Source organism: Hyla sarda, chromosome 1 (assembly GCF_029499605.1).
Source record: "Hyla sarda isolate aHylSar1 chromosome 1, aHylSar1.hap1, whole genome shotgun sequence".
NCBI lineage: Eukaryota > Metazoa > Chordata > Amphibia > Anura > Hylidae > Hyla > Hyla sarda.
In genome coordinates this window covers 463642115-463665307 of record NC_079189.1, presented here as the reverse complement: position 1 = coordinate 463665307, position 23193 = coordinate 463642115, and the positions used below count along the sequence as shown (strand labels likewise).

Genomic DNA, 23193 nt, shown 5'->3' with positions numbered 1-23193 from the left:
ACGGAATCTCCACAGTAGAAAATCTGCAGCAGATTACATTGATTCTGACATGGCGGAAACTCTCTGTAAACCTGCCCATGTGAACGTACCATAAGGGTCAGTTCACACATGCATATTTTCTGCTGCAGATTTTACTACCCACTGAAGTCAATGGGCAGCAAAATCTGCTGAAACAGACTTCAATGGGGTCTGCGCTATTTTTCCGCAGAAGATTCCTCTGCCAGAAAAAACTGCACGGACGCTTACATTTAAACTCGCAGCGAGAAACACACTGATTTTGCTAGCTAATCCACTCGTGTAAACAAACCCTAAGATGATGATCACACGGCGGAAATACTGCTATTCTACCAAATTCCATTCTGCAAAAGTTGCTGCAGAAGTTTTGCAGTTTTGTGGAATTGAGAATTTGAGCTGCATTTTGGCAAAATTTCTGTGTGCTGAAATTTAAAGCCCCATTGGGTTCAGTGGGATTCCACCCAGAATTCTGTAAAAGACAATGTTCAATGTTTTCAGATTCTGCCAAGTGAATGGGACAGAGGAATTCCCATTCGATTGAATTTTCCAGCAAATTCCACTAGGAAATGTTGCCGTGTAAACATAGCTTTAGGAGGTATTTCAGTCTAAAGCCTTTTTTGAAGGGGTACTCTGGTGGAAATGTTTTTTTATTTTTTATTTTTTTTTTACATCAACTGGTGCCAAACAGTTAAACAGATTAGTAAATTACTTCTATTTAAAAATTATAATCCTTCCAGTACTTATCAGCTGCTGTATACTACAGAGGAAGTTGTATTTCTTTCTGGAATTCTTTTCTGTCTGACCACAGTGCTCTCTGCTGACATCTTTGTCCATGTCGGGAACTGTCCAGAATACAAGCAAATCCCCATGGCAAACCTATCCTGCTCTGGACATTTCCTGACATGGACAGAGGTGTCAGCAGAGAGCACTGTGGTCAGACAGAAAATAATTCCAGAAAGAAATACAACTTCCTGTGGAGTATAAAACAGCTGATAAGTACTGGAAGGATTATGATTTTTAAATCAAAGTAATTTAAAAATCTGTTTTAACTTTGTAGCACCAGTTGATTTAAAAAATTTTTTTTTTTTCCACCGGAGTACCTCTTTTTAACCTAACTAAAGAAATTCTAGATTGGAGGGGTATAGTCACTGAAAGAGGAACCCCCAGTCACCTGTTCTCTCCCAGCTGCAGGACTGCAGTGAGGAGGGGTTTGACTGAAGTAGCAGTGAAGTGTCTAGCACATTGTTTACCAACCAGGGTGCCTCCAGCTGTTGCAAAACTACAACTCCCAGCATGCCCGGACAGCCTTTGGCTGTCCGGGCATGCTGGGAGTTGTGGTTTTGCAACAGCTGGAGGCACCCTGCTTGTTAAACACTGGTATATAGCATTTATGGACTGTCTAGTATCTAGGTGAACAATGCTCTAGACTGGAGTAACCCTTTAAAATGTAGCTTACCTTTTTAGTAATGTTTTTTTTGTTTTTTTCCTTGATATTCTTTTATATTTGTACTATAATTTGTTCCAGATCAACAGTCTGTTAATGCATCACTGGAAACATTATTAGCACTTCTACAGACTGAAGGAGCCAAGATCGAAGAGGAGACGGAGGTAACTTCTCTCGTCCAATTTTATGAGGAATATTTGCATTTACACTGTGTTCACACTACTGTCAGGCTTGTCAAATTTTTATTTTGTAACATGTTTTTTTTTTTTTTTTTTTTTTTACTATTTTAATGTTTTTCTTTATCCAAATAATTTGCAGTCAAACACAAGAACATAGGTCTAGTCAGATGACGAAATATCAGAGTAAATGTAGTAAAGAGAATTTATAGACAGATTCAAAGAAAGGAGGGGAGAGAGAATGAATTTACTGGGTAGGCTTTATTAATATACAATGCTGTCCTGTCCTTATTAAGTAATGTAAAGAGTACAAAAAGATGAGGTTTCTTGTGAGAGCCCCCTACTGTGTGACGAAGATGATGAAATAAAACAGCAATGTGACCCAGCACTTATGCAGGACTAACTTTTATTGAAAGAAAAGGACGTCAAATGTAAAACAGGACAACGTGTTTCGGCGCACTCTTGCGCCTTCATCAGGTCCACAAATATAATTTTATGTTGTCCTGGCTGGGTTTCCTGCGGGTGGGCTGGTGGTGGGCAATCGCATATCCATTTCATATCCTAGAACTACTACACTAGGGAGCGCCCCTTTGTTTTCTCGGAGACACTTACCTTAGTATATGACCAATTTGGCAAGGCTGTCACGGTATCTATCAGAGCACGAATATTCCTAGGGCTGTCTTTACCTGATGGAAGTTAGGGTGGCTTTTTGGCTTTTGTTTGGCTGGTATATGTCGGCATACTTTTTTCTGCTTTATAAGATAATTTTGCAGATAGTGCTTCCCTATAAAGTGGATCACTGCAAAAATCCTATCGACAAGTTCACTTAAATAACGATTTGTCTGCTTACAGCTGTATAAGGGTTGGCTTTTTTATGTGGAGTGTGTTAAAAATGTTACTAGTGAAGACACTACTGCTATATATATATGGCAAGTGTCACCATGGGTTTGAACACCATAAAGGGTGCAATGACAATCCTATGACTACTGCAGCACAAGACTGGATTAACTGGAATCTGACTGGATTCTAGCTCTCTGAAGTGAATATGTTCAGATGATCACATTGTTCCAATACAACCTTTAGCCACGTGCTGCACTTAATGCAATGAGTTATCATCATGGATGACATTCTAAAGGTGGCATTCATTACAGTAACATCCTCTTTTCAGCAATACTAGCTTTTTTCCCCCCCACCAGTATTGGCTAAATTAGACTCCCTTGTTTGTGGGTTTTCCCACCATTATGTGTCGTATTTCGTGTATAGATACCGTATATATAAAAAAAAAAAAAAAAAAAGTTTTGCCATTTCCATTCTGTTATAAATTGATCCAGTGATGTTTTCAGTTACTTGCATAGTATTGTGCCCCCTGGTGAATAGCAGAGTACACAGGATACATATGATCAGTCACTCTCCCCACAGCCACATCTCTGCATAGTGATCTTCTAAAGAAGATATCCCAAAGGGATATCCAAGGCTCAGAAAAATTGTTTAAAACATATCTGCTTAATTTATACATGTTAAAAATATATAGAGGGGCCATAAAAATAGAAAAAAAAATCTGACGTTTCCGTAGAGTCTACCAAGAAGCTTCAGATTTTTTTTTTTTTTTTTATGGCACCTCTATATAGTTTTAACATGTATAAATTAAGCGGATATGTTTTAAACAATTTTTCTGAGCGTTGGATTGGAAGTGCTGGGATCCTCCCTTTGGGATATCTTCTTCACAACATTGGCCCTCATTTACTATTCTAAACCCGACCTCTTTTGGAGGTTTTTTTTTTGTCGCATCTTTGTCTGCGCCATGTCGCAGACATCGTGCGCCAGTCTGCGACACTATGCGACATTTTTTCCCGACGGACCCGATGTGGATTCTCCCAAACCCGAAAAAGGGGCGTAACCCGACATTTCTGAGCTTTCCCACGTATTTATTAAGGTTTCCAACCCGAATTTGTTGAATTGTTGTGGATTTTTTCCCGACAGCTCAGAGGAGTTGGAAACCAAAACCTACAAAACCCACGTGCGACAAACAGGATGCAACATAATAATAAATACAGGAGAAAAAAGCAGTCGGGTAAGAAAGCAAGATAGAATTACAACCCGATTTTCTTAGTAAATGAGGGCCATTGACTTGTAAACCGGCTGCAATGCCCTAGCACAGTGGTCCCCAAACTGTGGCCCTCCAGATGTTGCAAAATTACAACTCCCAGCATGCCCGGACAGCCAACGGCTGCCCAGGCATGCTGGGAATTGTAGTTTTGCAACATCTGGAGGGCCACAGTTTGGGGACCACTGCCCTAGCACCTTGTTGGCCAGCTTTTTCCTTGGATTTGGACACTATCTATAAGTGGGTGAGCTGACACATTTTTCTATAGTGATCTTCTGTTCATTGCAGAGCACATAGCAATGGTTTTCTGTTCTTATTGTGAAGGGAGGAGCAGAGCGCCTGCAGTACTATAGTGGTATTGCTAAGAGGGGACCAAATTGTCAGCTGTCACAGGCCTGTGATTCTGGTCATTGTAGACATATGTAAATACATATTTAGACCACTTTCTGCCAACTTGCTATGCCTTTTTACAACAACAATGAGCATGAAAACTGCGGGAGGCCGAGATATGTTGAAAAGTTAATCTATGGCATGTATTGAATTGGCCTAGTGTGTATCCCGTGACTATGTACCATGTACATCATATGTAGACTGAGGAGACAGATTTGTCTCCTACAGTAGACTTGGAGAATTTGCTGATGCTATATAGGTGGGAACTTTGGCATAACTTCTGTATACACATAATATAGAGTTATTTGTTTGCGTTACAGCAGGTATCATGGAGGTGCCGAACTATGCAGTGCGCCCAGCAGCTGAGCGTGAGTCATAGTCAGGACCTGTGACTAATGCCAAACATCACCAATCGTGGTGATGTCCGGCATTAACTCTATAGACGCTGCCATCAAAGTTGTTCGCTGCATCTAAAAGTCCTGAAGTTAACTGCCAGTTAGCTCAGGGATGCTGATTGGGATCACCGCTGTGACATTTTGGTATCCCAATCAACAGTAAGGACGGCCCTCACTGTGCTCCGTGCTGTCCTTTACTGCTGCCATCCATGGCAGGCAGTAGTAAAGGAGCGCTAATAACACTCAATGCTATGGCATATCATTGATCAGTGTATGCAACCTACAGATTGCATGTAATAGTGCCCTATGGGGACAAAAAAAAAAATTGGGGGGAAAAAAACTAAAAATAAATAAATGTGAATTAACCGCTTTCCTAATAAAAGTTTGAATTCCCCCCCCTTATAAATAAAATCTTTTTTTTAAAATATAAAAAAGCCTTTCCTCCAATAAAGTATTGGTACTCGTATTCGGTTTAAAAAAAAAAAAATGGTATCGGGACATCCCTAGTTTGTGTTTTCAGATTACTGTTAAAGCTTTACACTTATACATTGGATTTTGTTGTTTTCACAGAATATGGCTGAAAGCTTTCTTGATGGCGGTATCCAGATGGATTCCTTTGTTGACGAGTATTTAGCAAAGCGCAAATTAGCACATTTACGGCGTGTGAAAATTGAGAAACTTCAAGAGATGGTGTTGAAAGGACAGAGACTCCCCCAGGTTTCTATGCAGCCACAATCAAGACCACCTGAACCCGTCCAGGCCCCTCCATTGTCATATCCAGCTGCTTTCAATACTCCACCTGCAGTCATGCCTAGAAGAGCTGTTCCACCACCGCCTCCTGCGCAAGCTGGAATGTATCCAACTCCTTTTGCAATGGCTGCACAACAGGCTCAGCCTGGGCTCCCATACGCAGCTTCTCCTTGCCCTCCTATTCCCTCACGGATAGGATATCAGCATCAAGGTCAGATGCCTCAGCATGGCTACCCACCATACACACCTCAGTATCCCCCAGCTGTTCCTCAAAGACCACCTCAACGGCTGCCACCAAACCCTGGCTTCATTTTGTAGTGATACAGCATGAGTTTTCCTCAGTCAAACATTGGTGCTCCCAACTTTACACTAATCTCTTGTTCTGTGCGCTGGATATGTATGAAATGTATACATATTTACATATACAGCAAGCCACAGGACTACTGTTCTTAAAAATAACTGGCCACTGGTACTGTCTCTGTTCAGGACAATGATAGACTATTTGGCTTGTAAACTCCTTTTTTGTGTTCTGGGTGGTTGGAGAGAGATTTTGTAGGTTTAGGTTGAAAACCAAATGTGCAGCCAGAACAGCGATAACATCATGGAGAGGATTTCTACTTCCTGTGCCACTGTGTTGCTTTTTATCCATGTTGAATTATACTTGTGAATGCTGCATTGGAATGAACAGTTCACTTGTGTCACAGCCATTGGTAACATTTAAAATCAAGTTCCAGTGTATGAGAGAGATCAAGAAAAAATGCATTGATCCATTGCCAAAAATCCTCAGGTTCTCTGTGACCTAAGAAGAAGCCTGTGCAGAAAGCTGAACAGTGAGGTTTGCACTGCATATCTTGTACCCGATTTTCAATGTGTCTAACAATAACTTAATAAAAGAACAAAAGATCATAGTAATGTTACCGTAAAATACCTAGGACATTAATAGGATCATTCAGGGATTAGAATGTTACTAAATCTGTAATGTGTAGACTAAATGCAGATTGCGTGGATGCAAATTTTTTATTTTTTGGTCTGACAGCGATGCATTTTGTAACTTATGCACGTGGCTTTGATGTGCCTTAGACTAACTGCTTACTCCTGGACTCTTATCTGATCTGCACATTGCTTGGCTAGGATTGCTAGGAAGTGCTGCATTTATTCTAAAAGTTCAGTTGCATGATCTGCAGCTGTCGTCCTTACATGATGGAATAGAATTTTCTTCACTTTCTACCTTAAGGCTAGGGCGACATGGTGACGTTGGCTGGGCATAATTGTGATCACAATGTCATGCTGTAAAATCACAGATGATGTGAATGTTATTGTGTTGTGGCTGTGATATGGCAGAAATGCAGACCTGCTGGATGACAACTTGACCACATTCAATTCTAGCAGCGATCGAAGAGATGCCTTGTAGCCCTAGCCATAATGAAGTTTAGGAAGAGGTAAATGGAAACTGCTGTTTTATTTATGCAAATTGTCAAGGGCATGGCCATTTACTGCCAGTGGTCATTCTTGATATGCTAAGCTAGTGTTTTATAGTCACTTTTTATTGGCAGCCAAGTAGATATAAAGAATAGGTTCACTTTTTGAACATAATTTTACAATTTGTCTGGATGCAAACACCATAAAGTTGAGTAAATAAATTACTCGTAATACAGGCAGGAACTGAGTGCATAAGTCAAAACTGCAGTCTTGATTCTGCTGGTTAATAATACCTTAAGGCTGCAATGCCCTGTGCTCCATTTCACTTTTGTTTGTACATTATATCGCACAATGCAAATCACAGACTTTAAAAAGGCAAAATGAGCTGTACGATTGCAGCTCCTTTAAAGGGGTACTCCCACCCTAGACATCTTATCCCCTATCCAAAGGATAGTGGATAAGATGTCTGATCTCAGGGGTCCCGCCGCTGGGGTCCCCCGCAGTATTGCATGCGGCACCCACCTGTTTTTTTTTTTTTTGTCCGGAAGCGCTGGAGGGTCTGAGTCGCGACTACGGGAACGGAAGTCCGTGACGTCAGGACTCCGCCCCCGTATGATGTCACGCCCATCCCCTCAATGCAAGTCTATGGATAGGGGATAAGATGTCTAGGGTGGGAGTACCCCTTTAACATGCAGATTTGTGATTGCAGCTGTGGAGTACAGACCGAGGATCCGTACAAGATAAGAAACCCTGTAGATTCAAACCTTTTGATTATATGGTGAATCTACAAGTGCTGTGGAAAAGGAAGGGTTACATTTTAAGGTAGGGTAAAGCCATATGTTTTAAGCATTTCTAGAACCAGTGTGAACAGGGTTGGTGTCACATTGCACTACTGTTGGAGCACAACTGCTTTCAAAATTCATTGTCTGTATCCTGTCCATTACACTCTAACATTTTATTTGTACAGGGTATCGTTGGCGGTTTGTATCTTTACCTGTGATGTGGTCTATACAGCACCAAGATGCTCTTATTTACAACCTGTTGTCATAATATCCATTCATGGCTTTATATATTTGTATTTCATGGCTCATTAAAGATCTTACTGTGTATATAGAAAAAAAACAGACAATACTGTAATGCAAATAATATTCAAACCTATTCTATAGAAGCCACTGAAGTCCACCCACATTGTAGCCAGAAGCATTTGACCCTTCCATTACACCACTTCTGCATTGAAGACCAAAAGGGTTTGTGGTGTCTAAACCAGGAGTCTGATCGAGTTAGATGCTTTATTCAGATACTCTGTTCCCTCCATGCAGACACTAGTACATGTTTTATAGTGTAAAATGTAATGTAAAGGTTTATGTTAACTAATAACTGCAGTTGTTAAATTACCTGGATATTTTCAATAAATTACAAACTCTAGATTTGATTTTACATTCCTGAAGCTGCTTGTGATACATTTCTTTGAATAATGTATTTTTCACATAACACTAGTGACCACTGTCTCTTATAACCTACCATGGATCAATCCACATATTTGGCCTATGCAGTCGCCATCAAAATTCCAAATAAGATTTACAGTCAGGTCCATAAATAGAGACATCGACATAATTCTAACATTTTTGGCTCTATACACCACCACAAGGGATTTGAAATGAAACATTCAAGATGTGCTTTAACTGCAGACTGTAAGCTTTAATTTGAGGGCATTTACATCCAAATCAAGTGAACTGTGTAGGAATTACAACCATTTGCATATGTGCCTCCCACCTGTTAAGGGACCAAAAATAATGGGACAATTGGCTTCTTAGCTGTTCCATGGCCAGGCATGTGTTATTCCCTCATTATCCCAATTACAATGAGCAGATAAAAGGTCCAGAGTTCAAGTGTTCTATTTGCATTTGGAATCTGTTGCTGTCAACTCTCAAGATGAGATCCAAAGAGCTGTCACTATCAGTGAAACAAGCCATCATTAGGGTATGTTCACACTACAGAGTGTGAACGGAATCTCCGCTCGCTGAATTCAGCGAGCGGAGATTCAGACTGGCAGCCGGCGGAAGGACCGTGCGGCACTGTGCCGTCACCATTGACTGTTATGCAGTGCTCACGGACTTCCGCGCAAAGAATGAACATGTTCTTTCTTTACGCGGAACAATTTCAGTGGTGGAATTGTCCGCAGTGTGAACGGGTCTCGCGGAGACCCATTCACACTAATGTTAAGTTCACACTGTGGAATTCCGCGGGGAATTCCGTAGTGTGAACATACCCTTAGGCTAAAAAAAATAAAAAAATAAATCAGTGAGCCAAAACAACTGTTTGGAACATTCTTAAAAAGGAGGAACGCACCGTTGAGCTCAGCAACACCAAAAGACCTGGAAGACCAAGGAAAACAACTGGTGGATGACTGAAGAATTATTTTCCAGGTGAAGAAAACCCTCCTCACAACAGTTGGCCAGATGAAGAACACACTCCAGGAGGTAGGTGTATGTGTGTCAAAGTCAACAATCAAGAGAAGACTTCACCAGAGAGAATACAGAGGGTTCACCACAAGATGGAAACCATTGCTTAGCCTCAAAAACAGGAAGGCCAGATTAGAGTTCGCCAAACGACATCTAAAAAAACCTTCACAGTTCTGGAACAACAACATCCTATGGACAGATGAGACCAAGATCAACTTATACCAGAGTGATGGGAAGAGAAGAGTATGGAGAAGGAGGAACGTGATCCTAAGCATACCACCTCATCAGTGAAGCATGGTGGTGGTAGTGTCATGGTGTGGGCATGTATGGAGGCCAAGGGAACAGCTTTTCTTGTATTTATTGATGATGTGACTGCTGACAAAAGCAGCAGGATGAATTCTGAAGTGTTTTGGGCAATATTATCTGCTCATATTCAGCAAAATTCTTCAGAACTCATTGGACAACGCTTCACAGTGCAGATGGACAATGACCCAAAGCATACTGCAAAAGCAACCAAAGAGGGAAAGAAGTGGAATGTTATACAATGGCCAAGTCAATCACCTGACCTGAATCCGATTGGGCATGCATTTCACTTGCTGAAGACAAAACCGAAGGGAAAATGCCCCAAGAACAAGCAGGAACTGAAGGCAGTTGCAGTAGAGGCCTGGAAGAGCATCACCAGGGATGAAACCCAGCAATGTCTGGTGATGTCTATGCGTTCCAACAAAGTATTAAAAAGTGAGAGTTTGATTATCCTGTCCCATTACTTTTGGTCCCTTAACAAGTGGGAGGCACATATGCAAACTGTTGTAATTCCTACACTGTTCACCTGATTTGGATGTAAATGCCCTCAAATTAAAGCTGACAGTCTGCAGTTAAAGCGCATCTTGTTCATTTCAAATCCATTGTGGTGGTTAGAGATGAGCGAACTTACAGTAAATTCGATTTGTCACGAACTTCTTGGCTCGGCAGTTGATGACTTATCCTGCATAAATGAGTTCAGCTTTCAGGTGCTCCGGTGCGCTGGAGACTCTTTCCTAGGACTGTATCCACCTTTTCCAGCCCACCGGAGCACCTGAAAGCTGAACTAATTTATGCAGGATAAGTCATCAACTGCCGAGCCGAGAAGTTTGTGACTAATTTACTGTAAGTTCGCTCATCTCTAGTGGTGGTGTATAGAGCATAAAATGTTAGAATTGTGTCACTGTACCAATATTTATGGACCTGACTGTATCTGCAAAATTCAGGTCTTTGAAGAGAAGAAAAAAACATAATAAATGTAGTTATATAAAATTTACCACTAAAAAACAACTTTAACCCCTTGGGCACGGAGGGTTTACCAGTTTCTGCACTTTCGTTTTTTTTCCTCCTCACCTTTTAAAAATCATAACCCTTTCAATTTTGAAGCTAAAAATACATATGATGGCTTATTTTTTGCACCACCAATTCTACTTTGTAATGACAGTAATTTTACCCAAAAATCTACAGTGAAATAGAAAACAAAATAATTGTGCGACAAAATTGAAAAGAAAATGCCATTTTGTTGTTTTTTGGGGCTTCTGTTTCTACGTAATACATTTTTCGGTAAAAATGACACCTTATCTTTATTCTGTAGGTCCATACGATTAAAATGATACCCTACTTATATAGGTTTGATTTTGTCGTACTTCTGGAAAAAAACTACATGCAGGAAAATTAATACGTTTAAAATTGTCATCTTCTGACCCCTATAACTTTTTTTTGTTCTGCGTATGGGGTGGTATGAGGATCTGAAGTTTTTATCTGTACCATTTATGTATTGATCGGACTTTTTGATCACTTTTTATTCAATACGCTATTTTGGACTTTGGAATTTTTTAGCACGTACATCATTGACCCTGCGGTTTAATTAATGATATATTTTTGTAATTCGGACATTTCTGCACGCGGCAATACCACATGTTAATTTTTATTTATTTTTTAATGGGGGGGAAAAGGAGTGATTCAAACTTTTATTAGGGAAGGGGTTAAATGATCTTCACTTTTTTTTTTTTTTGCAATGTTATAGCCCCCATATGGGGCTAGAACACTGCACAGACTGATCTTTTACATTGATCAAGTTTCCTATGAGAAACCAGTGATCAATGATTCTGCCGCTTGACTGCTAATGCCTGGATCTCAGGCACTGAGCAGTCATTCGGCGATCGGACAGCGAGGAGAAAGGTAGGGACCCTCCTGCTGTCTTTACAGCTGTTCTGGATGCCGCGATTTCATTGCCCCCTGAGCTAACCGGCAGTGCTTTACTTTCACTTTAGATGTGGTGTTCAACTTTGAATGCCGCGTCTAAAGGGTTAATAGCGTGCTGCACCATGATCAGTGCCACGCGCTATTAGCCACGGGTTCCAGCCGTTGTTAGAGGCTGGGCCTGACCTGCTATGACGCACGGTCACGGAGTGACCCTGCCTTATGGAAAGGGAGTGGGCTGAGGGCGTATAGGTACGGTGGGAGAACTGGACCACTGAACGGGACCAGGTAAGAAGTACTGTTGTCATCAGTGTCACCTGCTCTAAAAAGACAGACAGATTTCCTTTGATTACTACAGTCTCAGAATTATTCTCCTAGCTGTGGCTGGTATAAGAGCACCCTTAAGAGGGAATCTGGGTCCCACCTGCAATTATTAGGATCTCAAGTGCTAGCTGTGTCAGGTACCTGTGTGTAACCTTTTGGGTTTAAGGCTTAAAATCCTTTTAGGAAGCATTTTACAATGTACCGTATTTATCGGGGTATACCACGCACCGGCCTATAACACGCACCCTCATTTTACCAAGGATATTTGGGTAAGAAAGTTTTTTACCCAAATATCCATGGTAAAATGAGGGTGCGTGTGCGCGCGTGTATACCCCGATACATCCCCAGGAAAGGCAGGGGGAGAGAGGCCGTCGCTGCCCGCCTCTCTCCCCCTGCCTTTCCTGTGGTCTAGAGCGCTGCTGTCGGCCCTTCTCACCCCCTGGTTATCGGCGCCGCTGCCCGTTCTGTCCCCGACTATCGGTGCCGGCTCCGATAGCCAGGGGGAGAGAAGCGGTGCCGACAGCCAGGGGGAGAGAAGGAGCAGCGGCACCCATTGCCGGCGCCGCTGCCCCCTCCCATACCCGGTGGCATAATTACCCGAGTCGGGTCCGCGCTGCTGCAGGCCTCCGTCGTGCGTCCCCAGCGTCGTTGCTATGCACGGCGCCGTTCAGCGCATAGCAATGACGCCGGGGACGCACGCCGGAGGCCTGCAGCAGCGCGGACCCGACTCAGGTAATTATGCCACCGGGGGGGGGGGGGGGTCACTTGAGGATTGGAGTTAAACTTTGAGTAAGTAGCACATGCTACTACAGAGATCTGGGAAATTTGGTGGCCAAGTCAACACTGAATTCCATTATGTTCTGCAATTGGATTAGGCTAGCCAAGCTCCCCTGACTCCTCAATATTCACTCCCTGGCCTGCCTGGGAAATCTAGGTAATTACTAAGGAACTGCATGACCTCCCTCCAAAATGTTTGTGTACTCTTAAACCAGCCTGGATGACAGTTAATTATGTAAAATGTGTGTTGCTCTTATTAAAAAAAAAAATTGAGGGAATAACTTGATTTACACAATGATAAATTTCTCCAATGTGCCACAGACAATGTCCTCAATTCAGTTTTTTTTCAATTCTTTATTTTCAAGAATTTTCATAAACAGATAGCAAACAGAAGGTAAGAGTCGCGCAGGACTGTAGCTGAATTTCAGGATCTACAACAATGGGTGCAAAAATGGGGGGGAGGTGCTGACTTAGAAAAGATACAGTCCAGACCACCCTTAGCTCAGCAGTCCATGCATATCTAAAACAACAACTCATACGAACTGTCAAATCCCCAACCCCACTTCAGGGGAAGGATATTAAACTGTGGGTAGGGTACTGGTACTATATTCCTTTTCTCCTTCAATTCGTTAAAGAAGAGGTCAAGGGAGAAAAGGAGAAGAGATGGGATCCTCCATTCAGTTTGCGCTAACTCTTAAGGCAAATATTGATAACTGTCCCTCTACTGTTAGAGTATTCTGGGTCACCTCATGTCTGGAGTAAGTTTTGGTGCTAATTGTGGGCACTTATGTTACCTTTTTTTTTTTTTTTTTTTTAAACTGTTTTTATTGCAATGTAAGTGCTCAACACAATAAATACAGAAGGAGAAGATCAAAAGCTTGTGGTGAGACATTCAGATATCATCCGACACCATGCCGGAAAAAGGAGGGTCAATCATCAGCATGACACGAGCAGATACATCAGCAATGAACCAAACTAAAACACAGAAAACATTGAAACCAACCACCATATGGTGGGAACGCAGGAACTACGGAAAGGGAAACAAAGACAAACACAAAGACAAGACACTACAAACACAGAAACCACACATCCGTCCAGGTCAGGGGGAAGGGGGAGATGGGAGAGAAGAAAAAGAGAAAATAAGAGGAAAGAAGGGAAAGGAGAGAGGGAGACGAAGAAGGGGGGGGGGGGGGGGGGAAGTATCAGCTTAGGTCAGACGAGAAAAGAGGAATCAAGTAGCCAGGGGAGAAGACTGATAAAAGGAGGTCTCTTGCAGCCAAGAACCTGGAGACCGTGTATTGGGCATGGGGGGAGGCACACCAGGTCGCCCATATTTTATAGAATTTGGCAGGGTTCTTACGATGCTTATAAACCAGATACTCATAGTTCACTGAGGTGTTCACAAGGGTTTTCAAACCAGCAACTGTGAGAGTCCTAGGGTCCATCCAACGCAATGCTATAGCCTTGCGTGCAAGGAAAAGAACTTCCCTGAGGAAGATAATCTCAGCTGGTGTCCACAGTTCCTCATCAAAAAGACCCAGAAGGCAGTGCCTCGGGAGGAGCGGCACCGGGCGCCGAGTTTAGGTATTGAGAAACTGTATCACCTCGGACCAGAACGATGCTATATAATGGCAGGACCACATCATGTGCATAAAGTCAGAGTCGGGGTTCCCACAACCGTGACAAGAGGAGTCAGGACGCCTACCCATTTTAGTCAAGCGTATCGGGGTAAGATACGACTGGTGGAACATGTACAGCTGAATCAGTCGGTTGTTAATAGAAGGTGAGACAGAGATGTGAGGAGAGGGCATCATCCCACTCCTCATCGGTCATGTCAGCTACACAGCTCTTCCAGCGCGCCTCAACCGATAACTGCTCCCCCCCCCCCAACTTAGCATTCAAAAGTGCAGTATATAGAGCCGATATAAGGCCCCGAGGCCCCTGAGTGGTGAAAACCCCAATAACCGGGAAATGGGAGAATGGAGCACTAGACCTAGGGAATTGTACTTGGAAGGCGTGTCTGAGCTGGAGGTATCGGTAAAATGATTGCCTGGGGACAGACTTAACATCGATGAAGTACTGGAAGTCCCGGAAGGCACTACCATCATATACATCACTAATGGAGATCACACCATAGGACCTCCAAAAGTGTGGCTCCAGTTGGTCAGAGAAGTGTGGCAACGTAGGATCATGCCACAGTTGTCGATCCAATATGTTGTCCGTAAAGACAAATAGACGTTTAGCATAGGCCCAGAGTTTCAGGGCCAGTCTATGCAAAGGAAGCCAAGGGCCCCCCAAACCAGTCCTACCCTCCAAGACGGGCCATAAGTGAGAGAGGTGTAAACTATGGGCAAGGTGATGCTCACTATTGGAGAGGGGCTGCAAGAGACCCAGTGTCTAAGATACCTGAGCTGGCCAGCCATGTAATATAACTGTAGGTCGGGAAGTGACATACCTCCCTGAGTTCTAGGTCTTTGCAATGTCGTCAGTTTTAGCTTGGATCTATTACAGCCCCATATAAACGGGGGAAAGAGAGAATGCAGCTGCTTAAAAAAGGAGACTGGTACTATGGCCGAAGCGTGCTCTAATAGGTAAAGACACTTGGGGAGAATCACCATTTTGATGAGATTAATTCGGCCCGCCACAGAAAGGGGGAAGGCAGCCCAGGTCCAAAATTTGGTGCGGACATAGGGTAGAAGAGGTAGAATGTTCGTCTGGTGATCCTCCCCAAACCGCCTATTGATGTTGATGCCTAAATATTTGAACTGATCTACGACCCGCAGGCCATGTAAGCAGGTCCCTACCTGAGAATCTCTGATGGGCATATACACTGACTTGCTCCAGTTGATCCTAAGACCTGAATAGACCCCAAAGCTGTCAATGAGGCCAATCCCCAAAGCCAGAGTGCACGCAAGATCAGACATGAATAAGATCATGTCGTCAGCATACAGGCCTACCCTATCCTCCCTCGAGCCAATGCATATACCAGCGTACCCTGGATGTTGACGGATCCGGAGGGCCAAAGGTTCAATAGCAATAGCAAATAAAAGGGGAGCGATAGGGCAGCCCTGTCGCGTGCCCCTGCCCAGGGAAAAAATAAGGAGAAAGAGCACCGTTGATGGACATACGTGCCCTCGGGCATCTATATAAAAGAGAAATCCATTTTATAAAGTTAGGTCCGAAGCCAAATCTCCGGAGGGTTTCCAGCAGGAAAGACCACTCAACGGAGTCGAATGCTTTAGCAGTATCTAAAAGAGGCCAGCGCCCAATCCCTCCCCCCCCGTGGCACCTATCCGGGTGAGTGTCTGGACCCTCCTGATGTTATCAGATGTGGATCTCCCAGGCATAAAGCCTGACTGATCTGCATGAATGATTTCCAAAATAACGCGATTCAGCCTAAGGGAAAGTATTTTAGCGAGCAACTTATAATCTAAATTGAGGAGGGAAATGGGTCTGTATGAGGAACATTCTAAGGGGTCCTTATCCGGCTTCAAAATAACTACTATAGTAACATCATAAAAGGACTCGGACAACACATCAGAGGCAAAAGCATAATTATACATGGCCAGCAATACCGGAGCCAGCTGCTCCTTGTATCGCTGGTAAACCTCCACTGAAATGCCATCAGGGCCCGGCGACTTACCTCTCGCCAGGGCACTCAAGGCATCTTCCAATTCCTCCACAGTTAACTCCGACTCCAGAGAGGAAGCGCTGACAGCGGACAGTCGAGGGAATATGATGTCGTCCAGATAAGCCGCCTACTCCTAGAAGGAGACAAATCTGTCAGAGATCTGGGAAGTAGTGGTCAACACAGTCCCATCCACCGAACGGACCTGTAGAACTGTCGGAGACTGGGAATTCTGGTGAATAAGGTGGGCCAGCAATCTACTGGACTGATTTCCCATCTCAAAGGCCTTTTGTTGGGTAAAGAAAAGCTTACGAGCCGCTTTCTCCTGCAGACAATGTAAGTACTGTCGCCCCACCTGCAGCCATACAGTTTTATTGTCATTGGTCGGATCAGTGATGTAAGTCCTCTCCAGGTCAGCACAACGATCCCCCAGCTCAGACTCCTCCCTCATCGCCTCCCGCTTACTTATGTTACCTTTTACTTCCATACTGGTCAGTGTATGGCATGCCACACACTACTACACCTTCCACAGGAGCCTGCTAAAAGCTATAGAACTCAGTATGTCATATCTGGAAGATGTTTTTCCTGGCCAGAGACATACACATGCCATTTAAAGCTGCTAAGGTCACCTTTTCTACATTCCCTGCATGGTCTATGGAAGGCGTCTCAAACTGGCAGCCCTGCAGATGTTGCAAAACTTAAACTCACAGCATTCTCTACAGCTGCAGCAAATGGCTGTCTGGGCATGCTGGGAGTTGACGTTTTGCAATTCCTGGAGGGCCACCAGTTTGAGAACCCTGGTCTATGGGAAGAGCTGTGTAGCAGACTCTAGTGTCTTAGCAGGGCTGTGACATCAAGAAAGGTATACTACAGTCAGGATTAGAGATGAGCGAAGTTACAGTAATTCAATTAGTCACAAACTTCTCAGCTTGGCAGTTGATGACTTTTCCTGCATAAATTAGTTCAGCTTTCAGGTGTTCCAATGGGCTGGAAAAGGTGGATACAATTCTAGGAGAGAGTCTCCAGCCCACTGGAGCAACTGACAGCTGAACTCATTTATGCAGGCTAAAGTCAGCAACTGCCGAGCCAAGAAGTTTGTGACGAATCGAATCACTAAGTTCACTCATCTCTAGTCAGGATATTAAGTGTAGTTACCAAGCTTGCCAGGCAGCATGCCTCTGCATGGATAAAGGTGTTCATGCTTCTTGAAGAATAATAAGTGGCAACTACTTTTCATACTAATTGTGTTTCCCTAAGATATCCAATAAGGCTGGAGAAAATATGTAAAAAGTCTCAACATCTGCTGCTGCTCTTCTGAAGGAGACTCAGCCCTGCAAGCACTCTAAACAGAGAAAAGATTCAAAATTAAAAAAAAATTTTTTTTTTTGTTAAATGGTCCCAAAAGGATTTTCATGGGGTGTAGTTGATTTTTAAACCCCTTCCATTTGTGTGGTGGTAACATATACAAGTGCCAATTTATTAAATGGTGGCATGGCATGTGATATATAAAAATGTGCTACATTTTTTTTTTTATTGCACTTCAGTAGACCACTTAGTATGGTTCCTTCTGTTGAATTGTGAAGAAAGGTAAAAAGCAGCTAACTGTGTTACTCTGTCGTATTTTTTTTATTTTTTTTTGTTAAATATATGCAATTTTGACAAGCCTATACAATCATGAAAAAGTAGTCCAAGCTTTTAAGTTCCTTTTTTTGCCAGACACAAATTTAGAGCATCCCAAAGTGGAATCCAGCCTGTCATTCAAGCAATATGTCTTTCTTCCCGCTGCATTTTATCAGGAAGATGGTGTAGACTCCTCTCATAAGCTTTATCTTCTAGATTTACTGAGACCAGGTCTAAGCACAAGCAAACTGGATGAATAAAGGCTAAGGCTGGGTTCACACCACATTTTTGCCATAGTGTTTTCAATCAGTTATTCTAAAGAAAACCGTATAGCCAAAAAACAGATGGAACAGTATGGGAAAAAGTCTGGGTTCACATCACGTTTTCTCCCATACGGGATCACATACGGCAGGGGGGAGCTAAAACCTCTCACTCCCGTCTGCCTTTCTATGCGCTCCCGAATGTAATTCCTTTCAATGAGCCGGCTCTGGAGTGAAACGTTCGGTCGGTTTATTTTTGTGCTGTATGCACTTTTTCCCTGGATCTAAAACTGGTTGACCACAGTTTTAGGTCCGGTTGTAAAAGCGCATACAGCGCAAAAATAAACCGACCAAACGTTTCACTCCAGCCAGCTCATTGAAATTAATTACATTCGGGGGCGCATAGAAAGGCATACGGGAGTGAGAGGTTTTAGCTCCCCCCTGCCGTATGTGATCCCGTATGGGTGAAAACGTGATGTGAACCAGCCCTAAACCGTATGTGTTTTTAAACCGTATACGGTTTTTAAAAGTGCATACAGTTCCGTCCATTTTTATTTAAAAAACCCATACGTTTTTGAAAATGTCAATTTTAATGGGAGGGGTCTCTGGTGGGGACTTTAGGATGCAAATGCGCATGTGCAAAGTAAAAACCGTATACGGTTTCCCATATGGAACCATATACATGCATGTTGCCCAAGATAACTCTGTTGTAAGTTTTCAGATCTTAAAATCTCTCTAGACTAAATCTGTAAAGCAACTGTGGTCATCTCCGTTGACCTCCATCAGACACTAGAGACTAGAGACTGCATGTCACTTCTGCAGAAGAAAGTGCTAGAAGCAGCTGGTTCCATTTCCCCTTCTAAAGTCACTGCTTTGCAGCTCACATTGTGTGCTTCCTGAGGAATTTTTTTTCCCTGTAGTCCAAAAAGCAGAATGCCTCACCCTTGGTAAGTTATGGCAATTTATTATGGCCTCAACATACAATAATTTCAACATACAATGATCTTTTCTGGACCATTGTAACTTGAAAACCAGACTCAACATACAATGCTACGGACAGTCCAGATCTTCAAAGCGTGTCAATGGCTGGAAGAACCGACCAGTAATACAGGTGTTTTACCAGTGAATGCCCATTCTAATTGAAGTGCATGCACTGACTGGCTGGTAGCGCCCCCTTCAGTACAGGGAGCTACTACATGTTTTGTACTACTCCTTACCTGTGCCAGGGTTAGCTGCTCCTTTGGACACTGATTAAGGGTATGTTCACACTACGTAATTCCTGCGGAATTCCACGAACGGAATTACGTGCTGTGAACATAAACATCAGTGTGAATGGGTCTTTCGCAAGACTCGTTCTTTCTTTGCTCGGAACAATTTAAAATTGAAATTCTGCAGTGTGAACATGTTCCTTCTTTGCACGGAAGTCTGCGAACACTGCATAGCCATCAATGGTGACGGCGCAGTGCTACCGCCGAAGTATTGCAGCGGCCACCAGAATGGAATCTCCGCTCGTGGAATTCTGCGAACAGAGATTCCGTTCATAATCCGTAGTGTGAACATACCCTAAGGGCGGGTCCATTTTACTTTTTAGGACAATGTGTGTACTGTCCCTGAAGAAGCTCCTGTCCTCTACATGTACAGTGATTTACAGCTTCCAGCAGCTCTTTATTACTTTTTTTTATGTAAGGACTTGCTTTATCTGTATTAGGAAAAAGTGAGGATTAAACAAATATAAGTAGATAATTTTTGGATGACATTTTGGGGCTTTAGAACCAATTAATAGGTTTCCATAGAGTTATGGTCTCAACATACAATATTAATTGGTTCCAGAACAACCATTATAACTTGAGGGATAACTGTACTGCATACAAAACACATCAGCACCCCTCCATATGAAGCCAAACCCCTTTCCAGCCTCTTGGCATAAAGGTACAAATTGTCGAAAAAATGTTTTTGTCAAAAATGGTGATTTGAGCAAACATTGGCATTTCTGTGCAAAAATTTTAAACTTTTGGAGGATTTGCACCCCTGGCACAGCTTGATATATGTCCCCCTGGATGCCCACTTTATTAGACACCCTGATATAATCAGCATGACGTGCATCCTTTGGCTGAAATCTGGAACCAATTAATGACTATGGAGGACATTTATCAAAGCATTTAATAGGTTTCTTTTTTTGCTTAAAATTGTCACAAAAAAGTCGCATGTGCGACTATTTTTTGTGTGACTTTTTGATTGTGCAGTGCCCTAAGCAAAAAAATAAAAATCTTGCTTACCAGAGCAAAAAGTGATTTTTGACTTGCAGTGGTCAGAGATTTATCAAGAGCGAAAGTCGCAAAAAAAAAAAAAAGTCTCATCGCATAAAAAACCTACTAAATTTACTCCAGCTCAGAAATGGAGCAGAATAAGCCACTACCAAAGCAAAAAAAATGAAATAATTGCTTACGTGAAAGAAATCTATCAACAGGATGAAAGCAGTTGATAAATAAGTTGCACATAAGCAAAGAAATCGTAAGAAAAAAAAAAACTAAATAAAGGAATACATAAGCAAACATGATAAATGTCCCCCTATATGACTATGACTCTTGTGGCGTAGTACATTACCCTATGGCAGAACAGTTTCTTCAGAACTTGTCCATAAGCCCTACTGTCCAAATATCCATTTACAGAGGTATTAGTGAACCCAGGTGTGCCAAGAAAACACCACATTCACCAGCTAGAAGGGATTCATGCTGCTTGCACAAAAACCTGATTCCTGCATCAAAGTTGCAACAGAAATCTGGATTCACCTAACCAGGCAATGTTTTTCCAGTGCTCAGTAAGCTCATTTTTACAATCTTTTGCCCACTGGAGTCGTCTTTCTGTTTCTCTTGGACTACAAAAGCAAAGACAGCTTAGATGGCAATGGCACTTGTACTGGTTAAGGAACCATGAGTGCATTTGGGCACATTAGCTGATATGTCAGTGTTTTATTTCAGCTGCATTTGCTCGGCTGGACAATGCTGAAAAGGAAAAACGCCACAACATTGTTAGTTTCTGAAATCCTGGCCCCAACTAGTCTAAGTGCCTCACTCGAAATTACTTCGAAAACTTGTACTTTCCCATTTTAATACGGAATCACAATGTAAATTATCCAAAGAAACTTGATCCATTGATTAATGGACTCAGACCCATTTTGGCCTTAAAGACAATTTTTACGTTTTCATTTTTTCCTCCTCGCCTTCTAAAAATCATAACTCTTATATTTTCATCCACAGACTAGTATGAGGGCTTGTTTTTTGCGCGACCAGTTGTCCTTTGTAATGACATAACTCATCATATCATAAAATGTATGGCGCAACCAAAAACACTATTTTTGTGGGGAAATTAAAAAGAAAAAAACGCAATTTTGCTAATTTTGGAAGGATTCGTTTTCACGCCGTACAATTTACGGTAAAAATGACGTGTTCTTTATTCTGAGGGTCAATACGATTAAAATGATACCCATTATTACATACTTTGTAATTTTTTTTTTAAGCGCAACAATAAAACTTTTTAACCAAATTAGTACGTTTATAATCCCTTTATTTTGATGACCTCTAACTTTTTTTTATTTTTCCGTATAAGCGGCGGTATGAGGGCTCATTTTTTGCGCCATGATCTGTACTTTTTTTTATACCACATTTGCATATAAAAAACTTAAAATGTATTAAAAAAGTAGCAATTTTGGACTTTTTTTTAACGTTCACCGTACGGGATCATTAACATTTTATTTTAATAGTTTGGACATTTACGCACGCAGCGATACCAAATATGTCTATTAAATAAACTTTTTAGGCTTTTTGGGGGTAAAATAGGAAAAAACGGACGTTTTACTTTTTTATTGGGGGAGGGGATTTTTCACTTTTTTTTTACTTTTACATTTTTTTTTACACTTGAATAGTCCCCATAGGGGACTATTCATAGCAATACCATGATTGCTAATACTGATCTGTTCTATGTATAGGACATAGAACAGATCAGTGTTTTCGGTGATCTTCTGCTCTGGTCTGCTCGATCTCAGACCAGAGCAGGAGACGCCGGGAGCTGGAAGGAGGAAGGTGAGGGGACATGCGTGCGGCGTTCTGAATGATCGGATCCCGATCGGGGCGATGCGATCATTCATTGAAATCGCGTACTGCCGCAGATGCCGGGATCTGTATTGATCCCGGCACCTGAGGGGTTAATGGCGGACGCCCGCGAGATCGCGGGCGTCGGCCATTGCCGGCGGGTCCCTGGCTGCGATCAGCAGCCGGGATCAGCCGCGCATGACACGGGCATCGCTCCGATGCCCGCGGTTATGCACAGGACGTAAATGTACGTCCTGGTGCGTCAAGTACCACCGCACCAGGACGTACATTTACGTCCTGCGTCCTTAAGGGGGTTAATGCTGCATTCTGCAGTCATGTCGTCTAATGTCCATACTTGGAAGCTCTAAGCATGAACAATCACTTAATGCACAACACAAAGCATGCAAGACTGCATGGAGTAGCTTGTATAGTAGGTAATTCAGAGTAAACCAACCCCTACTCAATGCAGGAAATGCTAGATTATCGCTCTGGAAGTTTCCATAATTGCTCTACTACAGAGTATCTTAACAATCTTGGATATTAAATATAAATGGCTACAAATTATTGAAATGATTTTGTCAACAGCAACGTCATGATACACCAAAAAGGAATTCAGAACCAGCCCGTTTAAAACAAACTAGTTTTGCATTACAGTTCCACATTGTAAGCCATGCATGTCATTTATTTATTCTACATAATGAAGGGAGAAAAATACAATCTGTACACGATTGAGTCAGAGTTTTATTGCTTATTTCACATTTACAAAGATACAAAACTGAAAACACATTCAGCCTGAGAAGGACAAAAGTATGAAAAGACTACAGCTTAAGACTGATAACCCTGTATCCCAGAGGGCACTGAGTGCATAGACATGGCAGGCAGGTCACTAGTGAACAGTGTGCCCCCCAACATACCATCCAGCATTCAACAAATAAACCATTTTCAGTCCCTGTGCTAGAAACAAGTGGCAACAAATGGACCACGCTTACTAGCAGACAAATAATCGACAGCAACCTCCTTGTTTGAAAAGCTGCCGGATTTACAAAAGAATAAAACCAACAGGGGACAGTGAGGACAGAAAGTGAGATTCTACAGGTAAAACAATAACACTTGTGAGT

At 42.4% G+C, this 23193-nt stretch overlaps 1 protein-coding gene across 1 annotated transcript in view; it reads left to right on the top strand.

The window, feature by feature from the left end:
• Positions 1–8123, top strand: part of VPS37B (VPS37B subunit of ESCRT-I) — a 27810-nt gene extending 19687 nt beyond the window's left edge. The window contains exons 3-4 of the mRNA XM_056535470.1: positions 1541–1623; positions 5095–8123. Coding sequence (XP_056391445.1) covers positions 1541–1623; positions 5095–5592 — 581 coding nt within the window. The 3' untranslated portion in view covers positions 5593–8123. The remainder of the gene's footprint in view (positions 1–1540; positions 1624–5094) is intronic.
• The last annotated feature ends 15070 nt before the right edge of the window (positions 8124–23193 follow it).